Consider the following 23,823-nt stretch of genomic DNA (forward strand, 5'->3'; position numbering starts at 1 on the left):
TTAATGGTAAAAAATGAGTTTATTTTAGAAGTAAAAAATAACAAAGTTACAAACGAAAGACATATTTTCTAGCTAGGATTTTATTCTTATATAAAAATATCTCCAAAACCCTTTAGTAAACAGTCTATGATACATCCTGCATCACACTATACATATTTAGCTTTTCACTGATTAATAATTTGAAACTACAGCTAAGGTCCAGAGCAAATTGTCTCAAGGTGACCACGTTGTAGCTGGAGAGTGCCTGGTTTGGGCCCGTGAGGTGAGCCTTTGTCTGAGCCGCCGCACTTCTGCCATCAGCTCCCGCTCCTGGCGTGCCAGTTCTGCTCGTCTTCTGCCTGAAGACATTGAAGTGCAAGAAACTTAATATTGCAACTAGCTGTTTTCCATCAACACTACAAATACCTGTGAGAAAATGGACTTCTCTGGCAGAGAAACGCTGGTTTTCAGTACCACTGGATGTGGGGCAGCCCTCAGACTGGTAAGAGCAAGTTCTTTGAAAGCGGTGCCTCTGTTTGCCACCAGGTCAGATGCTAATGGGGGCTACAGCAGGTCCAGAGTGTTGCTGTGGGATCTCGGTCTCCTCAGGGCTGAGCCCCTCTGGGATACCCCCTCAAAGGGGAGTTTCCCTTATCTCAGTTCCCACTGTCTGCAGACTTTTGTACATAAGGTGCACGGGAATTTCAACTGTGCTTTCACTGCCAGAGTAACTAGGACAGACCAGAGGAAATTAGACTAATTCTTGACTATCACTTCCAGTCAGATTTTGATGAAAGATAGCTCTACATCCTCTCAACATTCCCAAACCATAAACAGCTATGAAGACAGGAAAAGCATGGGCAAGATGATCAGGTTAGAATGCAACTAAACTAGGCTGAGGTTTACTAGGACCACTCTCATAACATGACACACTTCAAGCACTTCCTACCTGTGCCACCCCTGGTAGCAAAGACATCTTCTGCAGGTGTGAAAGAGAACACAACAATAAACTGGTTTACTATCTACTAAACACCCACACAACTAATGACTCAATCACACAGCCAGGTGTTCAAGCAATGCTCTGAAGCTAAATGTGAAAGAGACTCCTAACTTAGAAACTTACTGTGTGGTGATGATGCTACTGTAGACAAATCATCGAGACAGATGTTTCCAGACCTTGGCACCTGCTGGACTTCTACCCCTCTCTCTGTACATCTGGCCTTAAAATTGTGCAGGCTCTCTGTGGGAAAAGGAAGGATTCTTTATAAATTAAAAATATTGAAGCTTCTAGTGAATTTTTCTAGCTGGAGGTAAAACAGTTTTTTACCAGGAAGCAAAGCTAGAACAATCACCCACTCCAGTTAATGGCAAGTACAATTTGCTCAGAATTAGAGGTCAATGTTTCTACTCTTTGGGTCAAAGCTATGCATCACTGCATTTCATTTTAAGGAATTACAGCTCTGTAATTTCATTAATTTCTTAAAATTCCCTTTAAGAAATTACAGCTCTTTAAGAAATTACATGTGCTGTTTCTTCCTATATAATTAATCTTCTGACAAATAGGCCACTAAGATCATATGGAATATGGCTACTCATGTTTGTAGTTTTAGGAGCCACCCATTTTAATTATGCACAGTTGCAAATTACTCCATACTAAACATTAGGGAAATAAGGACAAAGGCTGAAAAAGTTTGCCCAAAGCAATACTAATCACCTAACCCTAATATTAATCATTAATTTTATGTGAGCCTTGGAAGCATGGTGGGAGGATAGGAGAAATACCTGCAAAAACACACATACGCAGCACTTGAGAAGGATGTACTGGCCAGTTCTGGAAGCACATAAATATGTTGGGGTTTGTTTGGGTTTTTTTTGAACAAACACTTGGAAAAGCCATTCCTTGATATAATACTGTATGTCATCACAGGACAACATTATCTGCCAGAAAATTTTGAATGGATGCAATTTTACGATTGTTTTAAGATGACCTAGATCTGTGCTCTTACCAAAAATGCCATTTATATTGCTGCATTTGACAGATATCAAACTGAGATTTCTTTCCAAGTCTGGCCTTGGAAAACAGATATATCAGTTTAATGAAAGAATATTGCCAAAAAGCACTTATGGAGTGCTTAGTAAAGGAGTTATGCTTAAGTTTATCCCCAATATTGGACAGTTCATTTATATTCAGTCATTGAATGCTTCATGCCAACATCCGCACAGAACCGTATTATCTACATGCTCACCAAAACAGCCATCTTCCCTTTGCAGCTTCTCAGCCAATTCTAACGCATCATTCATTTTGTCATCTAAGAACTGCTTCCTGTGCCCATCTGCAGCAGCAGCCACCTTCTGCTCTTCTTCCAGTCGAGCTTTATTGTGTACAACCTCTTCCCACTGTGCAACAGAGATATTAAATGTCTTCAACAGATGCGTTGTAAGGAAAAAGCAACAAATAGGACCATCTGGATTATTACAGATTATACTTCACCCTAAAATCAAAATATGTTAGTCAGCTGTGTGAAGGTTTCATTTTGAAAAATGTCTCATTCAAACATCTGGAAAAAGGTAAAAGTCTTGGGTCAGAGAATAAAAATGAGAGGAACTTACAGAAATAGGAATACGCTCTCCCTAAGGCTAAAACATCCTTACCAATTCACTCTTGTGCTCCCAGAAACTTCCAGTTAAAACGGAGAGTTCTAACAAAATATTTCTCTAATGAATTTCAGCTTTCTGCACTCCCGTTACAGGCAAAAGACAGTTACATTTTTGCCAGGCCCACTTAGAAAAAGGAATTATGCAAATACCTTTTTTTCTTCGGTCTCCCTCATGGCCTTTAGCAGTTCAGCTTCTTTCACCCTGTTGTCATGCAGGAGCTTGACAATCTCTTTGTAGCACCTCTCCCGGTCCTGATCATCACGCCTAAGTCTCCGCTGCGCTTGCAGCCTCCAGTCAGTGTCAATGTGCTTCTGCTCAGCTTTGGCTAAATTTTCTTCAGCCACCTAATAAAACACCTTTCTTAGCAGAAATTCATTTGCATTCCAACTGCACAGCCTTACCTACAGACCAGGCAAAACAAACTGAGGTGTTCTCCAGTATCCCTGTCAGATGTCCTTGCTAGAGCCACTCACTGACAGGTGCAGCTGACATAAAATTGATACCTGAATGCCAATACTTTCACCCACATCCATCTGCTTCCAAAAATCAAATGCTGTTTACAAAAATTCAGACCCATATGTTTATTTCTAGACAATATACAAATGCAGATGCTAAGCATATGGGCAGTGGGATAGCTGCAACTATTTTTCCAACTGTGCAGTTACAAGCTCTGAGCTTGAAAATCTGAGCAATTCCTAATGTCAAGCTATACACATTCATTACTGTGATCTAGAAGACAGCTTCTACAGCTGAATTTCTTGCCAAGTACTACTAGCTGAAATCTCCTTTGAGGCTATCTTTTATTTCATTATGGTTACAAACAAAGCATGTTCCTTAACAAGACGATGACTTGTTTTGAAAAGCACTTTTGAGCTTTTGAGTCTTACATGCTTTCTAAGTTTTGAGAAGTAAAAAAAAAAAAGCTAATATTTCTGGCAGGTCCAGAGAATTTCAATATTATTCAGCTGTTTGGACACTTCAGTCAGATTTTTGGAGAGCTCAAAATTTTAAACACAGAATCTTAATCGATTAATAGAGGATATATTAACAATATATAATAATATATTATGTATTATATATTACATAATAATATATATTACATAATAATATATAAATAATATACAATTAGAAATTAGATTTCTTTAGAAAATATTTCCTTATTAACTGGAAGAAGTTAATTACAGTCAAAATACTATTAAGCAGTACTACTTGCATAAGTTAACATACTGACTCTCTAGAAGACTTGTTCAGATACAATCATCTTACTGTATGAGCTTTCTGTGTTTCTTCTCTATCTATTTCTATCAATCTCTGAACATGTTGATCTTCCAGATCCACCTTTCTTCGATGGGCTTCTACCTCTTCTTTCATTTCCTTTGTAACTCCCTCTTGGTCTTTGATTAGATGCTGCCAAGTACACAAACAAAAATTACTGTTGCTAAGCTACTAGCTCACATTGGTAATTCCATCTCTTTAACACTTAATAAAATTTCATTAAACTAGTATCTGAATATATCCACACATCTCATCCCACTACATATCATAGCTGTCCAAGAAAGTCATAGACCCTGCTGTTTTATCCGCTTGGAATTAGATAAAGCATAAGTCATAACAGTCGCCTGAGTCTTGACAGGGGATGTAATTCCATTCTCCAGATTACTATGGTGAATAAAAGCAGAATTCCAACCTAAATGAACTAGATTAATCATGAAAATATTACACAATTTATGGCAAATTTTAGCCAAAATCTCAAAATGTTTCACAACTATAAACTGTGTTTCACGGCACTGGGACCTGTAATAAACACATCTGCAGCTTGAACACAGAGGTGATTTGCCAAAGTAGTACAACCCAGCAGCAGATCTAGAAACAGGATTTTAGTGTTCCACCTTTTCTTCTCATTGACCAGGGCACATCTACACAATTTTCTGCAAAAGTTATAACCCCTTCCCAGGCCTGTAGGAATCTATTGATTTATTGATCTATCCTTCGAAGCTGGAGTAGGGACCCTTGCTGATGGCAGTGAACAGTGCAGGGAAAGCCTGTCTGCACAGACTCTTGTGGGCAAACAGAGAGCCTCAGCTAGTTAAATAATTGCTACCTTTCTAGCCTAGAGAGGATGATCACTGTAAAATTAGTTCCCTTAGAGAGCTGACTTTACATGTACCAGAATATACGAGCTTAGCCTGGTTTGTGTTATTTATCTACAATACAGTTGGCTGTGTATTGAATAAAGGCTAACAGAAATTTAGCCCATTCATGCTCAATATGGATTATAAGAAGTTTATGACCAAAAGCTATAAAAAACTCAAATATAAGTTGACACGTTTCAAAACGAGGGTCAGAGAGCTGGATGTCTACTACTCCTTTATTTAACTGGATCTACACATACTCAAGATGGGTACATGTAGCTTTGATTTCTAAACACTTAACTGAGTATTTTTAATCAAAATGAACATATTTTGACTTTCTAAAGCCTTCCATTGGCATCCTTGCTTTGCAGTAATTTATAAAAATTATTTATAATAATTAAGTAAAATTTAACTTTAAACAGAATTACTGATTAAAACTGTTTATTATTGAATAGCCATAATTCTGAATAAATCAGTCATTTCAGAAAGGAACTGCACATTCCCAATGAACCATCCACTCCTTTTTGCTTAATGATGTTGTTGGCAGCTAGACATTTTTTCATCATCTACATCAATCTGCTATACTGTTCTATCCAGAAAATGCAGATATGTCTGGATATCACAGATGAAAAGGTGGGAGTTTCTGGATGAGGAACACATTGTTATACACTTATTTCTTGTTTACATGTTCCTCACTTCCCTCAAGCAGCTAAGCCCACAGCTAAACCCTGCAGCAACCAATGATACCTCAGAGAACAGGAGAAGAATAAAATGAGGAGGGTATGAGTATTTTCACCCAAAACTCCCCAAGATAACAGTGAGTTGTGTTAATGTTTTTATCAACAGAGGATTTATTCTAAAAAACAGTTATTAAAGGGAAAAAAAATAGGCCCCCTTTCTCTTCACAAGGTCTGGCTGAAGGAATACAATCAAATCCAAGAACTTCAAAGGAAGAACCATTAAATATTTATATTTAGTATAGTTCCCCAATAATTACCTGTTCAAAAAGCTTTTTTTGTGATTCAAGTTCCATCTGCCGTAGTTCTATATCTTGAACAGCAGCAGCTGTTTCCTGCTCTCTCATAGATGCCTTGTGGGGAAGAGAAACACATGAAAATACAGTAAAGAAATTCTTCTGCTTTAAAAAAAAATATCAAGTAGAATATCCAACCCCTGACACCTGTAAGTTCTGACTGACATTCTGTTGTATGAAGAATGGAAAATACTGCATAACAGAAGCACAGGGCAAGGTGGAAAAGGCGCACAGGAAGAGTTTTGCATCCAGCCAAGCTATGTTAGGGAAATACCAGTCTTGAGCTAATGCTAAAAACTTGCCAGGTGCAGCTCTGAATCAAGTAAGGAGTCTCTGAAGCCAGAATTCTGTGGAGGACAGTAAGCAGAAGGGGAAGTGGCTGCTTTGCACCTCACAGAACCTGTGCTGAGCTGGAGCTAAGGAGTGTTACAGTGCCCTGACTGCAGAAACAACCACCCAGCTGCATTGTGCCCTGCAAACTGTGTTGTTGAGCCACAAGGAATAGTCCTGCAAAGGCTCAATTTGTGCCCATGAGTTGCAAAAGCTTCCATTCTCAGTACCTGCATACCATGGTGCCCGGGTTAGTGATTTGGAAACAGAGCCAGGCCTGACCAGAGGCCACTGCAGAGCCTCCCAAACAATGGCAGAGTTAATGTGCAATCTGGACATACAGCCCACAGACAGCTGAGAATTAATTCACTAGCCCTTTAAGGAGCTCAATTACATTTTTCAACACTGCCACTAATCAGGTGACTCTGGCTTTTCGCAGGAATTTTGCCAGTTAAAGCAAGCCAGTGGAACATACTAAGTGCCAAATAAAACTGTTAAATTTTACATTTACCACTTGAAGCAGTCTGCCTCATTCTAAACACACCTCTGGGCTCACAAATTACAGTATATCAACCGAAATTTTAGTTATGCATTTTTTCCTTTTTTATTTTCCCTATTAAACCTTATAGAAAACAATTGTTTGAGCAATACTCAACCTTTCTTGCAATTTCATCATCAAGACGTTTCAGTTCCATTTGAAGCTGATCTTGCTGGTAGTTCAGAAAACGCCTTCTTGAAGCATCTAGAAGTTGCAGTTCCTTTACTTTCAGTTCTTTTTTCCCAACAGCAAGCCTTCAAGACCAAAATAAATGGAAATAAACAAATAACAGAAATAATACTGTATATGTAAATGGTCAGTACCAAAGAGCACAAACACACAATGCAGTTAGCCATTAATTATTGTGAGTTCATCTCCAGCTTAACAAAGCTTAGGACAGTTGCTTTCATTCCTGTAAATTGTCCAGTTTTCATTTATGAGACAAAATTAAATTCACAGACACACATCTTCTAATGGCAGAATCTCCAGTTAAATTTTGAAGTCCTGTGCCCTGTTTCTGCTCCACTTTAGTAAGTACTAGTTTAGTGTTGCAAGGATCCAAAACTGGAAACTACTCCTTAGAATAATTGCCACTGTTCCTCTTGCTGCACAAAATTAGTCCCAAGTTTATTTGGTAAATATGAAACTCTTTCAAGGAACAAAACCACAAACTCAAGGATTAGTTTGTAAATAAAGAGGTTTAGGAGATGTGCTCAAAAACGTGGTGGTTTAATGGTGAACTTGGCAGTGCTGGGTTAAATGTTAGATTTGATGATTTTAAAGGTAACTTCCAACTTAAATGATTCCATGATTAACTGTAGTTCATCTAAGAAACTATGGAGATGTTGAAATTCCCTCAAAACCTTCACAACTGCAAAATGCACAAACTTACAGTTCAGCTTTATTATTATAATGACTCTTTGCTTATCAACTGATACACAAAGCAGTTTTTTTCTAGATCCACTAGAAATCCAAGGCTGTGTACAGTCACTGATCCTGTAAGAGACTCTCCTATCTGCAGTGTGGGTCTGCCCACAATGCAAATCTGAAGTCTCAGTGTGCAGACACACAGCAACTGACTGTTTAAGAGACTTCCCAATCCAAAGGAACCAGACAAATGCCTGGGAGCTGAGACAAAAATATGAAGTGACTTGACCTCGAATCTGCTGTATTCCCTCCGGGGAGTAATAGGTGAGGTAGTAATACAACCCAGGATACTTAATTCCTACACCAAAATATGACCCACCAGACCACAGTTATCCCACATTACAATTTATACAAATTAGTGGTTATTTCTCCTTTACTCATGGTTAAAAATGTAATAGTAGGCTACAGTAGCCAGACCCCTAATGCTTCCTGTATTCTAATACCTCTGCCTCTGTTCTGCCAACTTCTCTTCTTCTTCCAGCAGCATTTTTCGCTTCTGCTCTTCAGCTTCTCGAAGTAATTTCTGCTTTCGATACCAGGCTTCATCTTCTGCTTTCTGTTTCTGTGCTTTGGCTTCTGATTCATGTGCTAATTGTCTACATGTAAGGAGGTCACATGTTAATTATTCATGCCAAATATCAAGAAATTACTCGATTACTTTGAAATTGATGACAGGACTAGCAAAGAACTGCTGAAATGAGATGTGAAAGATGTGGCAATGTGAAATTGTGGCAATGTGAAAAATGTGAAAGAATATGGCATTCCCATCGTAGTGTCAAAGTACATGAGGAAGTTACCATATTGACTGTTAGAGACAACAGGGCATTACAGACGAGCTCAGACCCTTCCTAAGGGTGCCTTGGCATCATGGTACCCACTGATTTCAATAACAAGCTAAAAATTCCTTGGCCCTTAAAAACTTGGACTCCACAAAGTCAACAGAGGTTTGGGCTCTGGCTTTAAGCTTCCAAGTTTGGTGACCTGTGGCCCAATATCTTCTGCTAATTAGCAAACACTTTTTATTTAAGATAAGACTAATGATTTAATGCAAAAACATGTCAAACCAAGTAACTCTCAATCTTTAGCAACTATTTAAAGTCATTTTCCTGAATTTTCTTATCTCCTTTCTCAAGCATACACATTACAACATACAAAGGCAATTATGTCCACCTGTCCCTCCCAGCCTGAGACTGTCTTCAATTTCCCACTAATACCTCTTTCGCAAGTATTCAATTTCATCCTGCCTGATCTTCTCCCATTCCTGAGCTTGGTAATCCACAATGAACGTGGGATATTTATTGAATACAGGATACTGTCCTTTTGTAAGTGGTGTGAAGTCATCAAGCATGCGCTGTGGATGGATATCCAGTGGTGTAGCCTCCATAAGATGATAGGCTTCCTTAATCACAACATTAATGTCCACGTTGTTACGATGATGAAAGAAATACTGTAAGAGATGCTGCCATTTACATTCTACACAATATTATGCACTTTTGTGTATTTTTACATAAATATATATTTATTTTTAATACACATATTTGGGAATAATCAGGAAAATTAGAAAAATTTGTAATTCAACAGTTAATTTTAAAAGTTTTTAAAGTGCTCCCTACCAATTCATAAAACATCACCAGCTCAAGTGACTTGAACCAAACTTCTTCAAGGTGGGAAAGGATGCTGTGGTTCTTTTCCTTCTCTTCAAATGGCAGCTATGTAAAGGATTTGGGAAGCTGGGCGTCAATTTACTGTGTCAAACAGTGACTCCTAGCACTGGATAAACCTGCCTCGACTTTCAGTGTTCTGCCATGCAGCTCAGAAGTTTCTCCTCTTGCAGGACTAGTCTTCCTGTCAAAGATCTTATCCACCAAGGACATCTCTAAATGGTCATTATTAAACATAGCAATAATGTTATCTGCTTGATGTCAGTCAAACTGAGTGCTCATAAGCACATTTTAGAGGAGGAACCCTTTGTTTGCCTACAGAGATATTTTCATAAGAAAAAGAATCCTCTTCCCATGGAACATTAAACATAAGGAAACATTTTAATTTAGCTTCAGAGAACCTCCAATAATATTGCCTAATTTTGAAAATCTGACAAGAGGATAATGAAACAACATCACAGAATTATTGTGAATTGTCTCCAGAGGAAGAAGTCTATACTAGATCCTCAAAAAAGAGACAGAATTATTTTGTGCTTGATGAACCACTGAAATTTTGAAAATGGCTTTTAGTGACATTAGAAAGCTTATGAAAGCTTCTAACGTTCTCCTTGCATGAAAATGCAGGAAACTGCTCAATGTTTTACGCATTTATTGTGTGTTTGTCAAGTACCAGATATTAACGTGGAAATATATCTTCTTGTAACATGACAACATATACAATATTTTATACATCTTTTCCACATGATTGACTCAAATATGAAGATGTTTACCTCAAAATCTGCTGCTTGATTACAGTGGAGCAAGGGAACTCTGGAACATATAATATAGGCAACAACAATCATTAGAAAGTATGAAGGATGGTTGGAGAATATATTGTCGAAGACTTTCAGCCATTCTTCTCTTGTTAGAACCTCAGATAATAGTGTTTCTAGGAGAGGCCAAGCATAAACCTAAATTATTTGGGAAAATTGACAAAATAACACATTAGTACAATTTTACCATTCTTTTTAAAGAAATAATATGATTTTTCTTGCCTTATACCAAGAATCTATCAATTTATTAAAGAAAGAGGAAATAAACCAGAACATTTCAAGGTAAGTTTCATCACCCACTCTAAACATTCAAAGTTAATCTGGGGTGATTACAAATACATTTCTTATTTCACTTGATGTCTAAATGTTATATTTAGATTTGTGAAGCTAAAATCATCCCTAGTGATAAACAGGGATTACAAAGTTAATTCATAATACTTATGTCCATGTTAAAAAAGGTACATTTATAATTTGATGAGTAGATTTATAAGCAATGTGGACTTGAAAGCAAGGAACTTCTAAAGAACTAAAGTAGCATATATCTGATCATGGACAAGGAAAAAAAAACAGGAAAACAATGATACATTCTTTACACTACCACATAATTAACTGTTATTTAATGAAAACTCCCCCAAACTAGAAATAGATCAAAATAAAAGACTAGCGCACTATTATTCACTGCAGCATATTTTTGTGTACAAAACTGTCAAGAATATTACCTGTGAAGTCACATTGTATTTTATTAAATGCCGAAGCAGTTCTTTGTCATGATGTGCCAAAACATTTTCCATCATACCGAGGACATTAAGTGGAGGATTGGGAAAGTACTCAAACCAGTGCTGACAAAAATTAACTGAAAGAGAACAAGAAACTGAACGTAATCCACTGTAATCCAGAGTGAAAAACTCATGACAACCTTGAAGCTGCATTGTAAAGCTGATGCATCTAAGATACTGCTTCGGGCAGCAACACCTATTTAAGATACTCCTATCTCTTTTCTTTCCGAGTATTCCTAAACCATACCCACAGTACACTACTCCTCCAGCTGCACTGGCATGAGTTTTTGTGTCAGTACACTGTGAACTAGACTGAAGAACTAATCTGGCTCAAATATAAAGTGAAAAAAATCTGTGATCTGTGGGACTAAGGCATGGGAAGCAGATGGCAATACTTAAACAAGTATTTCTGTCTCAAAAAACTACAGCCTGGATCAAGTAATTTTTAACATCCTAAGAATAATTTCTGTAAACTTGGATACTTATTCACCAACAGCATGTGCTTGCAAAGGGGGGTACGTATGCTTGGCAGCACATATCTTCTGTAGACTTAGCAGCAGCTGCAACAACTAATTTAAGTGTAAAGCACTTTAATTTAGAATGTTTCTTCAGAAGACAGCCACAGCCAGTATTCAGACAAATGTTTAGTTTCGATTTACCACATGCTCAGGACAACTAAACAGAGTAAAACCTTGAAAGAGATCATTCCCTGTTGACTGGGAGCAGCTGACAGGTGGGGTGGGTGGCTGTGACTACTTTTCCCATGTCTCAGATACTTAATTATTATGATGTAATTATGCTAGATACATTTGAGTTTGCAAATGCCAGATACATTTCAATTGGACTTTACAAACACTGTTAAAATTGCTAACTTTTTACTAGAAACACTGCAAAAGGAAGTCTCATAGTTTGAGGTTTTTGTTTTAGGATATATATTAATTCCTGGTAACAAACACCTTGGTGACCTCTGAATAAGGAAATACCTTATTCATTTCAGCAGCAAAAGCTCTTTTGCATTAGAAAGCTTAAACATGTTGCAGCATATTTGAGTTTTTAAAATCATTGCTTACCTACTACTGTAGCAACAACTTCAAAGCAGATCAGTTGGTTGTTCTGGAATAGTTTTACAAACGGGAATGCTAGCAAAGGCATGTAAGGTGTCTCAGCAAAGATAGCAGACCAGTGAGCTAGGGCTGACAAGGTCCTGTACAAAGAGGCAAACAAAGGTGTAGAAAACCAAACATTTTGATCCAAAACCAAACAAAAATGTATTTTACAACCACAACATAGAAAACCTGTGAACTTCAAGACAGATGCAGGATTGTATGAGTTACCGAAACAAAATTGCATGAGGGCACTACTGTGTCATTTCAGAATTTTTCTCACAGCTGATTCCAGCTACTGGATACATTTCAGATGACTATATGAAAATAAAATTCTGTAATATTTAAATAAATACAAATATATATTTTACCTCTGTAGAACTCTCAGCAATTTCCTACTTTTGATAGGATACTCTTTCTGAATATTTACGAATGCACTGTGGATTCCCCTGTCTATCAGGCTACTGAATGCCAAGTGGTTTTCAGGAAGTTGTAATAAGGAACGCCAAACAAACATCCTGCAATTAAAATGCAGCCTTAGTCAAGGAAATTGTTTTTCATAGGCCAGTAAACACAAGCAATTTTATTTTGTGCAAGCATGAACATGCACACAAAAAATACCTGTACTTAGCTGGATATTCTCCAAATCCTTTCAATAAGGCCTGCAGACGTTTCTTGTTTAATCCACTTGGCAATTCGTTCTACAAAACAGGGTATCAACAATAAATGTAACCATTTTCTCTTTCTTTGCACTCTAATCCGATGAGAGTGGCAAAATATTGAAGTTTATCACATAGTGTCAAAAAAAATATATCACACGTATATTGCTGTGGTACATAGTCCTAGGAACTTCAACAGCAAAAAAAATGTAATTCAAAACATCATTTATTGTCTCCTGAACTCAAAGAACCGTTGCCATTGATTTCAGTCAGAAGCAGACCAGACCCAAACTGACTGAATTATGTACTATTAAATGATGGATATAGCAAACCATAAAGAATACTAGCATAAGAAATAGATCGTATGATGATCCATAAGCAGGAATATAATTATGTATTTATATGTATGCACACACACAAAAAAAGCAGGAGATACAGAGAAAATGGAACCATGATGACAGAGGGGAATAAATGTTAGAGTCATTAATCTCTAAATAATTAAGAAACAAAAGAAATGGATTATAGGCAGACATTTTAGAGGCACCAGTTTGCTTTCTGCAGGGAAGCAGATCAGATCTAGCAAATACCAAATGTGTCACAAGTTGCTTGAACAACTGCAGAGGTACCCCAGACTGGAGGAAGCACTGTCTGTGTCACATACTGTAGGAGTATGGGCTAAAAAGAGAGAGAAAATGGTACTAAAATTTCCTTAATCCCTGCTCTGCTCAAATATCCAAATGCAACAGTGCCTGAATTTATTTTTAAAGCAAATGGCAATGAAATATAAACACTGCAGACTGAAGGACGAAATATTTGCAAAAAAACTTCTGCCTACCTCTTTATTTTCAAGTGATGTATTTGCTTGCACTTTTAGCAATCTGCTTTGAATTTTGCTTTGTTTGGATTTCCATGGACCCGTTGACTTTCCTGAAGTCACTTTTGTGATCAGTTTATTTTCTTCTGGTGTGTACTTGGGCCCATCTTCTACAACTTTGAACATGGCTGGTGGAGGCTAGTATTAAGTGCAAACACCTTGGTTAAATCTTGTAAGACAGATTACACAGAAATGTAATTTGTTGTTTATTTTAAATTCCATGTTTTCCAGTCTGATGGCGATAAAAAGAAAACTAGAACACTTTTATACTGTAAATAAACAGATATAGATTGTATATTCCTGAAAAAGAATGTCAATGAATAAAACTGCACTGTGAGAAGGTTTATGTAGCTTCCAAACTAGCTCAAACATCATGTTATTTCCTTGCTTAGCAAACAGTAAAAATGTAATTGGGATAGTATATAGATGTATATCATGTTCAGGTTATTTACTTTAGTGTGTTTCTCAATGTCATTAAAATACTTTGCATTTCTATAGCACCAGTTAAAAGTATACAGAAGACCTTTACAAACTTTAATTAGTCTTCAGTGTCAGGCAGGTATTAATTAATTCAATGCTGGAGATTGTGAAAGCAAGTGACAAAGTGGATATCCCAGTTCATGTCAGCAAAAGTGCAAATGGAATGCATGTGACATCTTTACGCATCCTTCCTCAGCTCCAGCTCCATCATTATCCAGAGCTGGTTACTGTTTACTTCAAAGACAAAGGTGATTAAAGATATATGGAATTCTGTATTTAGAAAGCTGACTCCCATTAATAAATTAATGTAATAAAATAAGAACTGGTATTTAGAATGTTTGTTATTTAGGAAGGATTAGGAGTGTATGATTGTGCCATAAATGATGGGTACTGGGATCCCATAACACAGTAAGAAGAACAAAATCACAATAACAAAAACACCATTCATGCCCACAGTTCAAGAGAGCATTAGCTGCAAAACATTTCCTATAGGAAATGGAACAGAAGAGGCACAATTATTCTGTTTCCATCTGCTCCAAAACACCATTACAAAAAGAAACTGATGCATGCAAATTGCTATAGAAAGAAATAACATCTCCCCCTTCCAACAGCAGTAATACAGTGATATATATCACTTAAAACCACCAAATTACCTGACAGGCTGGAGGAACTATGAAGAAAACTGTACAAATCACTTATTTGTTTTTTTTGTATTGTTAAATAAGGCACTTCAACATGTCTGCAAACTACTGCTGATGCAAAACAAATGCAAACAAATATCATCTTTAAGGGGATTTACTGCTTTTTTAAGAAATGTAAGATACTCTACCTTATTTCCTTCTTGAGTCAAAGCCTGGACACTGTATAAGTTAAGGCTTCCATTTTCCATTACTGAGGCAATATACCGTCCATTGGGGCTAATAACTGCTGTACTAATTCCCTCTTCAGGACTCCCAATGTCAAAAAGAAGTTTGCATGATTCTATGCTGATAAATCTCATAATATTATCTTGACTTAACACTCCAAGGACCTGTAAGTTAAAAGGATTCATCTATTAATATTGCCAATGCAAAACAAAGTGGGATCCCCAATTCAGCAACAACATTGCATTAAGCTAAAGGAGCGACTGAGCAAAGACTCAGCACAGTAACTTTACTTTTGTATCATACACCCCCATACCCCCAGTGCCTCCCAGAAGCCCTCCAAGCATAGGTGTTGAATTCACTAACCAAATACTCCTGTCTTAAGCTTTATGAAAAAACTGACCTTATTGGAGCCCCCATCAAAACTGTCAGAGAGGAATTCCAGGTGACGGACACTTCGCACTTTCTCAGGCATCTGGATTATTCTTACCAACCGCTTTAATTGCAAAGACCATAAATGAAGATGATTTGACTTCCCACCAGCTACCAAAGTCCGACTGTCCCTGGATCACAGGTAAAGGTTCCATCAGCATACTATAATTTAAATTAGCGTTAGCTAAAAAGAGATTGTTCATTTTGTTCTATGCTCTCAAATCACTTTTGAGTCAGCCATTATTCCTGTGATACTCTACTGAAAGAACAAAATGGCTCCTAAATAATAAAATTTGCTTAATTAAAGGGTAGTTTAAACCTTATTTTAGTGATCACTAAAAATCAATCTAATTAATTTCAACAGTTATGGGACTATAATAAAAACAGCCATCCTTGCTGAAATTATCAGTCACAGAGCAGAGTTCAAAAGCTTATCATAGTATATAGCTCAATACTTCCACAAAATATTTCAAATAAAGAAAGAGAACCTGTTTAAAACCACAATTTTTATAGTCTACCTTTAGAATGTTTAAAATAGCAATTTACCTGGTAACTGCAAACACCTTATAAAATAATACAGAACCTTCTACAGGAGTTGGCAACTGGTATTTACAGTGAAGAGTATCAAATTCCCATGCAAAAACAGAATTATCTTTGAAACAGCTGAGAATGGTGTTACTCAATGGAAGAAAAAAAACCTGGAAGAATATGGAAAAGAAAAAAAAATGGGATGTTGTCAAGGAAGTACGTTTTAAATTAACCAAAGTGCATGGCAAAATAAAATATGGCAGGTGTGACTATTACTGTTAGTGTGCAAGGCTTGGATCCCACAGAGAGCCAGTCCCTGTCCCCTGTGACAGCCTAGAGAGGAGTAGGTGTGCTCTCTTTGCACTGGTTAAAACTTGTTAAGTCAGTTTAACTCACTGAAATAACTATTAAATTCTATCTGTCTTATTTTTGTGACTGCTAAACTTTATTGTTTCCCATGAGTGCAGAGAGGACGCAATATAAACGCTGGGTACATTGCTGGCTGAGATTAAGTCAGTGCTACAAAGTTCATAGTTCCGGTCTGAATGATCTCTTGGGGCCTTGAAAATCTGGAAATATGGATATGTGGGCTGGGTTTCATCTTAGTGACTGAAAATTGGACATTCAGACCAAATGAGTCACTTGACAGTGAGCAAAAGCAACCTTTGGGGAAAAGAGTCATTTCAGCTACCAGAGTAATTTATCTTCAGATAGACTGAGCTGTCTGTCCTCCTTCAGGGACCCTGAGGAAGACCAGACAATGAACTGAGAGCAGATGAATTTTAGTAAACTGGAGTACCGAACAGTTGCTACTTTTCTGCTTTGCCATAGAAAAACACCACAGGATGGTCACAAGCAGCTGTTGAACAAACAGTGATGCTTTGGAAATGGTCATTGTAGATGTGTTGTATTCTTATTTGTCTCACCTGTTGTCTGTTCACGCTGCACCTCAATCTCTATCTTTTTTAATTAGCTTTGCCCCATACCAACCTAACAGAAGGTGTATGTGGGAGTGCAACTGGGCTTAAGAGGCATCAGAAAGCACACAGGATTGGTGTGTCACTGCTACACTGGCTCAGAGGGCAAGCAAGAATCCACCCATGTACACTGAGTGTCAGGCCTGCGGTCTAATAATAAATCTGAACTTCAGTAAAGCACTTACTATCTGTATGTCTTGGATTGTGGCATGAGAATAAATACCATTATTCTAAAGACAGGAAAATGTAATCTAGATCACTTGCATAATCTTATAAGAAATGGTATCACCAAACCAAGAGCTGTCTTGATTCCCAAATGTAATCTGTTCAATAATAATCACTAGTGTTTGGCTTTAAAGATTGTTTCCATACTGCAACATCCTGATCCTACCAAATTCCAAGAGCCACTTACCAAGAAGTCCCTACTCATAGCTTACACAAAGAAAGATACTGAGCAGTAGAAAAAGTTTGTCTCCACTAGAGAAATGAATCCATCTTTGGAAGGAGGGTTATGATTATTTCAGCAACATGAACTCCACAACAGTTTTAATAAAACAGACCAACAAAAATTTATGGATGATCTTTCACAGAGTAATTGCTAGGTGACTATTTTAAGATGACTGAATTTATGCCTGACCCAGAACTGGGTGAGGACACTCAAATGAATAGCCTTGCTCTCTGCAAAAGCAGCATGGCTTTTTAGTGGCCAGCCTGACGAGAACCTTGGTTTTCAGTGGTGTTTGTCAGACTATTCACTGCAGGGCAGCACGTGTGCAAGCCATGCTCAGGCACTGGGTCAGGATTTTCTGTAGTACTTAGACCGAAGTGTGACATTTGGTGGTGCAGGCAGACCTGTTTAAAAGCAGTGTAATGCTAAGGAAGACCTACTTTAACCACAAATATGTCATCCTTCTCATCTGGTGCTGTTCCAGTGTGTCTGTGCAGCAAACAGAAGCAAAGAAACCACTCAGCAGAAAAGCAGTGATTTCTTTTTGCTGAGTTCCTTTTCAGCCTCATTTGTTCCCACATTCAGCGCTTTGCATGCACAGACAGAAGAGCTTCAGAATAAGAAGCTGAATGGGGCAAGTGGTGGTGACTGTTTGAAGTTACCATTATGACATTAAAACTGTTTTTTCAACAACACCCTTAAATCCCACTATCAATCAGGATGGAATCAATCTACACAGTCGTCTGAGCCCACCCTAGGCCAAAGCAAGGTCAACCTGGAAGATGGCTCCTACTTCCAAATTAAATTGGGTAAGCCAAGGTCATGTCCAAGCAAGTTTTGAGTATCTCTGAAGATGGAGGTTCCTTAAAAGTTCCCAGCATATTTCTGCAATGACTGAGTCATGATTTCAGGGGTGATGTGATAGGATGACAGTTAAGATGAGATGCCCAAAGATGGCCAAAAAGATTCAGCAGTATTTTAAAGACTACTTACAAGTAATGTGATTTTAATATGTGATGGTATACCTACTGCAGTGTGCTTGTTCACCCTTTAGCAATTGCTCTTTACTCACCTTTTGTATACCCACAGACTGACGAACATTCAGTTTTCTTATTCTCTGAAAGGTGTCCAAGTCCCACAGCTGAGCTGTATCAGTGGAAGTAGTAATGGCATATTTGCCAGAGCCATGGACAGAGATGGAAGATACTGAAGACTCATGGCCTCTCATCCAACTAACTAGCTCCTGGGTTCCTGCAGAAGTTGATGAAAAAGTGGAACAACTACTACTTTAGTCTTTATTGTCAACACTATGCTGTGAAAGATATTTTTAAGCATAACTAGTATATAACCATTTGCTATCAGACCCCAACACAAGAAATAAAGGTACCAGTCTTCACATAGCTATTATACCTTAGAAAGGCACAACCTTCTCCCCCAGATAACAGATTTTGTAAGTTATGCTCAGTTCTGCACAGAAAGCCAACTTGCACAGACTTGTTTAATTTAGCCTAAAAATCAATCTTGAAAAGTCATGAACAGTGTGATCAGTTAAGTTCAGCATGCCTCACAGAATATCTGATGTGAACACCCACAGAAGCTGAGACTGAATGTTCTAGTTAGAATTCTGCACTTGTTTTTACTTGTGGACAGAATGTGTGAATGACTACACAACTATTTACAGGTGCAAAGAAAAAAGGTTTAATGACAACAGGCTATGACTATAGAAAGGCAGAGTCAGAAAGCAACAGCTCATTAATTCTTTTAGAACCCAAAACATTTTTATGCTGTGCACTGCATTCTAAGGAAATGGCTCCTCTGACTACAATGTCTCCCACTTGTGACTGCATGACCACTAATCTTCCCTCAGCAACCAAAGTGCACTCATGGCAATTACACTGTTTACATTGGGTGGTTTGCCTGGCAGCCCATGGGGTGGTTCCAGCTACTGCTGCGGCATCAAAGATAGGAAATGGCTATAAAGCAGCTCATAAAGACTAACAGTAAACTATCTGCTGTGCTTACAGATAATGGAGTGCTTAAAGCTGTCATCACCTGAGAGGTGACATGGGATCAGAGAGTATGTATTCTAAAGAAGGCGATGGAGCCCATCAAGTACTGTCTAATACCCTAAGGAGCTGTACCAACTTAGGTGAGTACCATTCATATTTTAGAACATTCTTCAGTATGACTGGATTTCTGGAAACAGCTCCATGTAAACATGCAGTACCCCCTGGAGTAATAAAGATTTCTCTAAGTGCATCCAGACATCTAGGTTTGAACTTGCTGTTGTTGAAAGGAAGAGAAAAAGTGCAGAGGATTTCAGACCTTAACTCTGACTCTTCCTCTATTTTGAAGAACATTGTGCTGTATTAAAATCATCACAGATAAATTCAAACCCTAAAATTGTAAATGAGTGATTCCTACAGTTTTTTTAAAAATATTTAAATCCAGATAATATTTGGATATAATGGAGACATTACAACTACATTTTCTGATAGGTAAAGAATAACTTATGAAGAATGAATTGTCACTGCCCTTCACCATTTGGCTTCTAATCAAGACAGAGACATGCAGCTGTGATGTCAATTTTCAATATTGCTTTTCAATAAGGGTATAGAACTACTTGAATACTCGAAAGTATTGACATTTCTTTCTACATTGTCACTTTGTTCAAATATTTTACTGTAAATATAGTTAAGAACTTGTTCAGTTGCAAACTAACATACTGTCAATTGGTTTTGACTTTGTTTTAATAGAGTACCTCATTCTAAGTAAACATATAAAAAGCTACTTTAAAAAAAAGTAACATACCTAACTACAATCCTGTGGTAGACTTCAGTTAAACAGATGCCTGTGTGACTCAGTGGGAATAAAGAACTTTGGCAAAGCAAAAGGTTCTTTTAGGGTCATTCACCCAAGGACTACAACCAACATGGGCCCAAACTTTTCTTTTTCAGACAGATGGCATGAAATACATAGTATCATTTCCATAAAACAATATCCAAAAATTTAAGATCAAAACTAAAATTATATAGGTTTTCATGCCAATACAGATAGCATTTAAGCCTTGAAATTTCTCCTTACCTGTATCAAAGCACTTAACAGAATAATCTGCCAAAGCCACAAGGAACTCTGTCTTTCTGCGAAGATTAAATGCCAAAGCAGTGCAAGCCTGCATTGTTTTCTGAACAAGGTTGAACCTATTTAAAAACAAACATTCTCATTGTGTTAGGAAACTTTGGTTCATTTAATGTCAAGTGAAGTAATAACTTAATTCAATATATTTCACAGAGAGAAAAAAATAAACAAAGGGAGTAAGTAAGTCAATGATAACAGATCTAAAAATCAGTGCTAATATTTTAAAACTCAGTAGTAAAATGCTAAAAGACTGGTTGATTTATTTCTGCAAATGAAAACACTAGGTTTAGTCTACTGTAATTTGTGGCTCATACACTGATCTGTACTGGCCCAAGAATAACTTCTGGTGGTAGCACTTAAGTTCTGTGACATTGCTGTTCAGTTTACAGTTGCAAGCCTCTGGTCTTTTTGAGCAGCTAAACTAATGAAATAACATTTAGGGAGCCTACACAGGACACTCAGTTAAGGTTTCAGCCCTGAACAAACTATTACTTATTTAAAACTATCTAGTTAAAACTTGACCTGTGGGACCCTGTCCAGGCAAGTTCCAAACTCCTGAATGCTACAGATGTCTCAGACGATTAAAAAGTCTTGATAGAAGTATTCTTACCTGTTCCCATTCAAGTCAAAAACATATATATTCCCTTGGCGGTCTCCAGCAAGGAGAGAATCCCCAGAACTGTTGAAAGCCACATTCAGAAAATGTATTGTCTTTGAATGGTACCCTTGGACACTGTGAATGATGTTCACCATAACTCTGTGAAGAAAGCCAGCAAAACAACCATGCTTAGAATAATTTTATTACCATTTATATCTGCAAGACGTAGGATTAAAATGTTTCTATCTTATGATTTTACAATTCTGATTTTCCATGTTCTATGAAAAGTCTTCCATTAAACCCATGCATTTCTCATATCAAAAATATACTACAAAGGAAGTAATTCACTGGGTTGGAAGGTAGCTAGGAGACATGTAAAGCACATGGGGGAAATTCACCATTCATGATCCTTTTGTGTGGTTCCCAGTTACCTGATTTCCATTATTAATGAATAACACTAATATATGCTGATGTATCTGAAAGCCAAATTCAACACTCAGCAAGGAACCTGGCTCATCATTACTACTGCAAAGAAACCTTCTAGAAAACTGAGAAGCTGTTCATTACTGTAAGAAACCACTCTGATTAGATGTGGGGAAAATCAGTTTTAGTATCACTTCTTTTCACAGTCTTCAAGAGCATTGGGATTGTTAAGCCTGAAAAAGAGAAGGCTCTGAGGTGACCTAATTGTGGCCCTCCAATACCTGAAAGGAGCCTACAAGAAAGGTGGAGAGAGAATTTTAACAAAGGCCTGGAATGACAGGACAAGGATGAACGGCTTCAAACTGAAAGGGAGTGGGTTTACATCAGATCTTAGGAAAAAATTCTTTACTGTGAGGGTGGTGAGACAATCAGAGTTCTGGATGCTCCATCCCTGGAAGTGTTCAAGGCCAGGTTAAATGGTGCTCTGAGGAACCTGGTCTAGTGGAAGGAGTTCAGACCCACGGCAGGGGGGTTGGTACTAAATGATATTTAAGGCCCCTTCCACTCCAAACCATCCTATGAAGAAAGCCTTATTTATTACTATTCATCTGAGCGATTATAGAACAAAAATTTCCAGTTTTCCACTTCTATGCTTGTATGGTGCTGTCCACATAAAATGGAACCAGATGCAGAAATGTGCAGAATAAGCTGTAAGAGGAAGGTTCTTCCAGGAAGCAGGACATAGAGATTTGGAAGATCTGCTATTCCTGGATTTATTTCTTAACACCAAGCAAGCAAATGATTTTGTATTATCACTTGGATGTAAATTCAGTTAAACTAAACACCTGAAACTATGCTGGATATTGGCAGGCTGATTAAAGACTGCAGAGCACTTGCAGAATGCTCTGACCATGGTTATACAAGATGCTGATAGCTCTCAGAGATATAGAACATGCTACCCAGCACCTTCAAGGGGCTGGGGGGGTATGTTACAGAGTTTGAGTGAACACCAGAAGAAAGTCATTCAGCCATGGTGCAGACTAGAGATAAAACTAATTGCACCTCACTGTTAAGCCCATTCTTTTCTTCAATAAAAGGGTCACAAAAACGAAACTAGAAAGATTAAATATTTTAAATTGTAATTGAAATCTAGTGATGCTTGTGTGGGATTATGACATTAAAGACCCCAACAAATGAGGTATGATTTCTACTTCTGAAACCACCCTGAAACACAAGTACTTATCACTGCATCTATAATACCTCCCAAGACCTTCTCAACATCACTCTGCCTTTCAGAAGCTTCCCTGCCACTAAACTAAGCCAGGAGAACACAGTTAGTTCATAGGGCTGCCTCCTGAGTCCCCTGGGGCAGAGGACCCCAAAGCAGCGTTTGTGCTGCTGCTCTTCATCTCAGACCAGGCAGTATTTACATAGCAAACCACACTGTGTTGCATCTCTTGGAATTCCCCCACGGCATTTTATTCAATACAAGCAAAACGGAAGCACTAAACTGGGCTAAGTGTCCAGCCAAGCTGAGCAGCCTGCGTACGGAGGTTTCACAGCCTCCTTGGGGACCTGCTCCGCCTTCAAGACTGCATCTCATTAATACATGTAAGGGTCTCAAAGGCGGCTGCCAAGAGGACAGTGCCAGACTCTTTTCGGTGGTACCCAGAGACAGGACGAGAAGCGATGACCTTAAACTAAAAGTTTCACCTCAACAAGAGGAAGAATTTCTTCACGTTGAGGATGGCAGGGCACCAAACAGGCTGCCCAGGGAGGCTGAGGAGTCTCCCTCTCTGGAGACATTCCATGCCCACCTGGACGTGTTCCTATGTAACCTGCTCTAGGTGACCCTGCCTTGGCAGCGGGGTTGGACGGGAGCATCTCCAGAGGCCCCTTCCAACCGCAGCGCTTCTGTAAGTCAAGGTGAACGTGTTCCTTTCGTTATCTAACCGGGTATCCCCGGGCTGCCCCTTCAACCACCCTGCAGAGGCTCAGTTGGGCCTGGACCGGCCCTGCCCCGTCCGCCCGCTCCTCTCGGGCAGCCGCTCCCCCCAGCCCGGCCCCGTTACCCCCGCGGTGCGGCCGCCCCTGCCCTGCGGGTCCAGATGGGCCCCTGCCGCCGCTCGCCCAGATCGCAGCGCTCCATCCCCGCCCGGCGCCGCCGCTCCCGCTCTGCCCTCAGGGCTCCGCCCACGCTCCGCGCCGGGGGGCGCCGCACGCGTGGTACAGCCCGCTCCCGCTACACCAATGGGGAGGAGCCGGGAGGGGTGCGAGCGCTCCCCCCTAGATGCGGGCGAATGGAACCGGTCCAAGTGCGGTCTCGCGGGCTGCTGGGAGTTGTAGTTTTCCTTGGGGACGTAACGCGGGGACCTGGGCGAGGGGAGAGGAGCGCGGCTAGCGCCGGGTAGTAAAGTAAAAACGTCGCGTCCTCGCAAGCAAATGTGTTTATAA

The 23,823-nt window shown here is 38.7% G+C and overlaps 2 protein-coding genes across 7 annotated transcripts in view; one reads left to right on the forward strand and one right to left on the reverse strand.

The window, feature by feature from the left end:
- TBC1D31 (TBC1 domain family member 31) overlaps positions 1 to 23,823 on the reverse strand; it is a 24,444-nt gene continuing 621 nt past the window's right edge. The window contains exons 1-22 of one of the 5 annotated variants that reach the window (XM_086880978.1): positions 23,442 to 23,596; positions 20,959 to 21,105; positions 20,295 to 20,410; positions 18,283 to 18,461; positions 15,804 to 15,955; positions 15,229 to 15,388; positions 14,792 to 14,992; positions 13,444 to 13,620; positions 12,571 to 12,650; positions 12,321 to 12,467; positions 11,917 to 12,050; positions 10,790 to 10,923; positions 10,029 to 10,208; positions 8,812 to 9,044; positions 8,041 to 8,193; positions 6,789 to 6,924; positions 5,767 to 5,859; positions 3,904 to 4,044; positions 2,787 to 2,981; positions 2,226 to 2,376; positions 1,103 to 1,219; positions 1 to 338 (exon numbers count right to left, since the gene is read on the reverse strand). In XM_086880978.1, coding sequence (XP_086737104.1) covers positions 214 to 338; positions 1,103 to 1,219; positions 2,226 to 2,376; positions 2,787 to 2,981; positions 3,904 to 4,044; positions 5,767 to 5,859; positions 6,789 to 6,924; positions 8,041 to 8,193; positions 8,812 to 9,044; positions 10,029 to 10,208; positions 10,790 to 10,923; positions 11,917 to 12,050; positions 12,321 to 12,467; positions 12,571 to 12,650; positions 13,444 to 13,620; positions 14,792 to 14,992; positions 15,229 to 15,388; positions 15,804 to 15,955; positions 18,283 to 18,461; positions 20,295 to 20,410; positions 20,959 to 21,105; positions 23,442 to 23,518 — 3,228 coding nt within the window. In that variant the 5' untranslated portion in view covers positions 23,519 to 23,596 and the 3' untranslated portion in view covers positions 1 to 213. Of the gene's footprint in view, positions 339 to 1,102; positions 1,220 to 2,225; positions 2,377 to 2,786; positions 2,982 to 3,903; positions 4,045 to 5,766; positions 5,860 to 6,788; positions 6,925 to 8,040; positions 8,194 to 8,811; positions 9,045 to 10,028; positions 10,209 to 10,789; positions 10,924 to 11,916; positions 12,051 to 12,320; positions 12,468 to 12,570; positions 12,651 to 13,443; positions 13,621 to 14,791; positions 14,993 to 15,228; positions 15,389 to 15,803; positions 15,956 to 18,282; positions 18,462 to 20,294; positions 20,411 to 20,958; positions 21,106 to 23,186; positions 23,597 to 23,823 lie in introns of those variants that run through there. The other 4 variants (XM_086881132.1, XM_086881065.1, XM_086881210.1 and 1 more) reach the window with 4 other exon arrangements.
- Positions 23,577 to 23,823, forward strand: part of DERL1 (derlin 1) — a 16,293-nt gene continuing 16,046 nt past the window's right edge. The window contains exon 1 of one of the 2 annotated variants that reach the window (XM_086884848.1): positions 23,577 to 23,776. The gene's annotated coding sequence lies outside the window, so the exon portion shown is untranslated. The remainder of the gene's footprint in view (positions 23,777 to 23,823) is intronic. The other variant, XM_086884916.1, reaches the window with a different exon arrangement.

The sequence above is a fragment of the Cyanistes caeruleus genome, chromosome 1, assembly GCF_971803275.1.
Source record: "Cyanistes caeruleus chromosome 1, bCyaCae1.hap1.1, whole genome shotgun sequence".
NCBI classification, from domain to species: Eukaryota; Metazoa; Chordata; class Aves; order Passeriformes; family Paridae; genus Cyanistes; species Cyanistes caeruleus.